The sequence below is a fragment of the Emiliania huxleyi genome (assembly GCF_000372725.1).
Source record: "Emiliania huxleyi CCMP1516 unplaced genomic scaffold EMIHUscaffold_83, whole genome shotgun sequence".
In the NCBI taxonomy this organism is placed as follows: Eukaryota; Haptophyta; order Isochrysidales; family Noelaerhabdaceae; genus Emiliania; species Emiliania huxleyi.
Window position 1 is genome coordinate 364,224 of NW_005195801.1, and position 3,875 is coordinate 368,098.

General features: G+C 64.5%; 2 protein-coding genes across 2 annotated transcripts in view; one reads left to right on the plus strand and one right to left on the minus strand.

Annotated features, from left to right (window-relative positions):
• The window catches only part of POLE1 (DNA polymerase epsilon catalytic subunit A/1), a gene marked incomplete at both ends in the record, with an annotated part of 23,516 nt that extends 23,149 nt beyond the window's left edge, over nucleotides 1–367 (minus strand). Inside the window, one exon of the mRNA XM_005758945.1 lies at nucleotides 54–367. Within this exon, the coding sequence (XP_005759002.1) occupies nucleotides 54–367 (314 nt within the window). The remainder of the gene's footprint in view (nucleotides 1–53) is intronic.
• A 1,037-nt stretch (nucleotides 368–1,404) lies between these two features.
• On the plus strand, nucleotides 1,405–3,644 carry EMIHUDRAFT_438690 (hypothetical protein). The gene is made up of 9 exons (XM_005758946.1): nucleotides 1,405–1,697; nucleotides 1,763–1,913; nucleotides 1,988–1,996; nucleotides 2,141–2,190; nucleotides 2,437–2,477; nucleotides 2,787–2,817; nucleotides 2,999–3,052; nucleotides 3,194–3,282; nucleotides 3,407–3,644. Exons 1-9 carry the CDS (start codon nucleotides 1,455–1,457, stop codon nucleotides 3,441–3,443), a joined length of 705 nt encoding a protein of 234 aa, XP_005759003.1. The 5' UTR covers nucleotides 1,405–1,454; the 3' UTR covers nucleotides 3,444–3,644.
• Nucleotides 3,645–3,875: the final 231 nt, after the last annotated feature.

Here is a 3,875-nt window from a genome sequence, read left to right on the forward strand (position 1 = left end):
CGCGTCGACGCGGTCGACCTGCGGGCCGCGGGCGCCGCGGGGTGGGAGGCGACCCGCGCCGCGCGGGCGTGGCGGCGGCTAGCCGGGCGGGACGTTGGCGGGAGAGTGCTACCTCGGCGTTCTTCTCGCTCGGCGTGCGAGGGTCGTACGGCTTGTCGCTCCAGCGGCGGCCGCCGCCCTTGCCGCCGCCACCCTTGCCGCCGCCCTTGCCGCCGCCCTTGCCGCCGCCCTTGCCGCCCTCCCCTCCGCCGCCGAAGCCTTTGCCACCGCCGCTGAAGCCCTTGCCACCGCCGCCCCGCTGGTCGTACCGGTAGCTTCCGCCACCCTTGCCGCCGCCGCCCTTGCCGCCGCCGCCGCTCTTCCACATGCCGTTGCCCTGACGCCCACCTCGCCCGCCGCCTCTACCGCGACCTCCAAACATCGCGCCCTTTCACTCGTCGTTGGCGCGCCTGCGAAGGCGGCAACGACAGAGGTAAAAGAAGAAAAACACGCGATAATTCTTTTTATTATGCGGAGAACATGTTGAATTCTTCCTTTCTGGAAGATCCCCTCATGGTAGTGGCCACGCTGTAGTTGACGTAGCCTTGGCCGGTGGTGTGGTCGACCGCCCGTTGACCACAGAACCCGCGTTGCTTGCAGCCCATGTTTGCAAGGCGGGCGCGCTCTTCGGTGTTGCCGAAGGCGAACTTGTCTCCATCGGAGCCGGGGTTGCCTCCGGTGGCGGTGCGGCCGATCCCAACGGGCAATCCACCACGGAGGGGGGTCCAAAGTTTGACCTCGCTTATTTCCAATTTCATTAACGCAGAGGAGGGGGGCGACACACCGGCTAAGCGACTCCGTTAAGAACGGCAAGGCACTCCGGAGGCCACATTGCCACATACGGGAGGGAGGCGGTCGTCGCGGGCGCCAACGTCGTCATGCGAGCACCCTACGGCTGTCCGATGGCACGTCTGGGCGGCCGGGGGCGGGGGGCAAGCCGCGAGCTCCTGGGTTCACCGTCCTGGCCGAGCTCCTGGGTTCACCGTCCGCGGGACGCCAAGTGCTTCGAGACTCTCGGGCGCCAACATCGGCTTGAAGACCGACTTGTACGCCTTGACGTTCGCGTCGCCGTACGCCTCGCGCGCCTGCTCGGCGGTGGGAGTTGGGCGCCTCAGCCCAGGCCAGAGGTAAAAGAAACCCTACAGAACTTGAGAAAGAAACTCGACAGAAAGAAGAAGTAAACGAATACTCCTGTCTCTCACGGCAGACAGGCTTGACACAGGTGCGACAACAACGAAACATGTGCGGACTGGCGCGTGCTTGCACATGCACATGCACATGTGACACAGGCAACCATCGGAGCGAATATCGGATCTGTTGAAAAAGAAGTTAAAAAAGAATCACCTCCTAAACGCGGCGCCGAGGCGAGGGCTGTGTGTCTACACCTCCTTTGGTCACAACGCGGCGCCGAAACCATGGACTCCCTCCCTCTCACCACCGCACAGCAGCCGGCGCAGGGCGGCGCGAAGCGCTTCGTCGGCTTTGGCCTGACCCTCTGCGCCGGCGCGCTCCTCGGCGCGGCCGTCTCGCGCTCGGCCGCTCCGGCGCAGCAAAAGTCCGACACGTCGCACGCTGGCGTGACGCCGATCCCGTCGCTCGGCGGTGCCCTTGAGCAGATACCTACGGGCATCGGCTCCGACCTCAACGAGGGCTTCAAGGCGAACCCGTTGAGCATGAGCCGGACTTGTGGGCCGGACCACACTAGTCCTTTCCTGCGTTCAAGGCGAACCCGTTCTACTTTGACCCGCACCTGCGCGACCACGTCAAGCTGTCGGTGACACCCTCCAACACGGGCTGCGGCGAGGGCGGCAAGCAGCTCATCAAGCCCTTCTACATCAACTCGGCCAAGGGCGACGCCGACGCCTTCCCGTGGCGCGACGCTGGCTAGGCATGTCCACGACACGTCCCTGACATGTCCCGTCAGGCGACGCCAAGACCTTCCAGTGGTGCGTCGATGGCGCACCGCTGACCTGCACCACGCCGCGGCCTCTCCAGGACACGTCCACGACAAGTCCGAGACATGTCCGCAGGCACCTGCCACCTGAGCCTCGAGATTAATTAATTAATTGACGATCCTTCATTGATTAATTAACTAACGCAGGCACCTGCCACCTGAGCCTCGAGATGGGGGGCGACACGCTGCACAACGACGTGCGCTGCGATAGCACAGCACAGCATAGCAAATCATAGAGAGTCCCGCAGCACAACAGCATTAGTTTGACACACGGCCTGCAGACTCGACACCGGGGCGGTAGGGGCGGACGCAGGACAGGAGATGAAGGCCACGCCACAGCGGCACACACACACCACACCGCACAAGACACTCCGCCAGGTTGGCTTCCTGAGGCTGCGCGGCTGCTGTGAACAGCGCCTCTTCACACCTCTGGCTGTGAACAGGTCGGCTTCCTCAAGCTGCGCGGCTGTCCGCTGCACGAGGGGTAATACACGGCCCTAAGAAGAAGGACGCGCGTTCTTGTCTCCCAGCCAGCGCTCGAGAGGAAATTGCATTCGGCTGTACTCCACCGCATTCGGCTGTATTCGCCGCGTATTCCAATCCGGTGTCTTCACGCGGTGCTCTCAGCACACCACTGCACTATCCCGTACTCCCGCCCTCACACGGCAATGGCAAGGCGGATGAACGGGGGAGGGCCTTGCCCGGCCGGGCCGGGTATGCTGGTGTGCCTTGGCGCAAGAAAAGGGCGACAGGCAAAAGGGGACTGTTTTCACGTGTCGGCGTATGTTCGCAGGTACACGGTGCCGTACTTGCGCGTGATGAAGGCGTTGCCACCCCGCCGCCGAGATGCGCCGAGATGCGAGCCGAGATGGACCCGAGATGACCTCGAGATGGACCCGAGGTGACCTCGAGATGGACCCGAGATGACCTCGAGATGGACCCGAGATGACCTCGAGATGGACCCGAGATGACCTCGAGATGGACCCGAGATGACCTCGAGTGCAGGTGCTGCTCGCGAGCTACGACAAGATGCACATGGGGTGGGGCGCTTGTGGCGAGGCGCGCAGTGCCCCGCCCAAGCCGCCTCTCCCACCCGCCTCTCTCGCCACCCCCTCGCCCTCCCTCGCCCTCCCTCGCCCTCCCTCGCCCACCCGCCTCTCTCGCCCTCCGCCCCCTCGCCCCTCTCTCGCCCCTCTCCAGGCGGAGACCTCGTGCGAGGTGGGCCCGGACGTATCGATGTCGCCCGGCGACTGCAAGACGCTGACGCACCCCTCCAAGCCGTCGATGAAGTGCCGCGCCCCCCGCCCCCCCCCCGCCCTCCCCCGCTAGCTCCCTCACATCCCACTGTCTGTGACGGCGCAACCGCCTCTCGCCGACCTCTCGCCGACCTCTCGGCGGCTCCTTTCGCTCTAGGTACGACGTCTGCTACGACGGCCCCGGCGTCTACTGAGTGGGAGGTCCCCCGCCAGAAACCGGACGGTATGCGAGGCTCGGTACGCTCGTCGGGGAGATTTGTGGCAGCGGCGGAGCTCGGGGAGGCCCGCGAGGTGAGCCTCCACATGCGCATGGTGCTGCGTGTTATTCAATTGGTCTCTATTCGTCGTGTGTGTGTGTGCTGCTGGGTAAGGTCTAGGTAAGGTAAAACTTCTCCACACACACGAGGTGGTGTGGGGCAAGGGGGGGCAACCCTCGCGTCTCCACGTCTGACGACAGGAGCCCCACGGCATTCAAAGTGCAAGGCCCGGTGCGCGTGGGTGAGCGGTGTGTGTCCGGAGATTGACGTGTGTGAGTCGCAGACGAATCGTGAGGGTGTGCGCGGTGCGGACCGGTGTAGAATCGGCCCGCTGGACTTGAGATACCAGTACTTCTCTCTCCACGTCTC

Coding starts and splice junctions, on each gene's coding strand:
- EMIHUDRAFT_438690 (XM_005758946.1), top strand. CDS start 1,455: ATGGACTCCCTCCCTCTCACCACCGCACAGCAGCCGGCGCAGGGCGGC. Junction 2,191..2,436: donor GCGACACGCTGCACAACGAC/GTGCGCTGCGAT, acceptor GGCTGTGAACAG/GTCGGCTTCCTCAAGCTGCG. Junction 3,053..3,193: donor GGTGGGGCGCTTGTGGCGAG/GCGCGCAGTGCC, acceptor GCCCCTCTCCAG/GCGGAGACCTCGTGCGAGGT.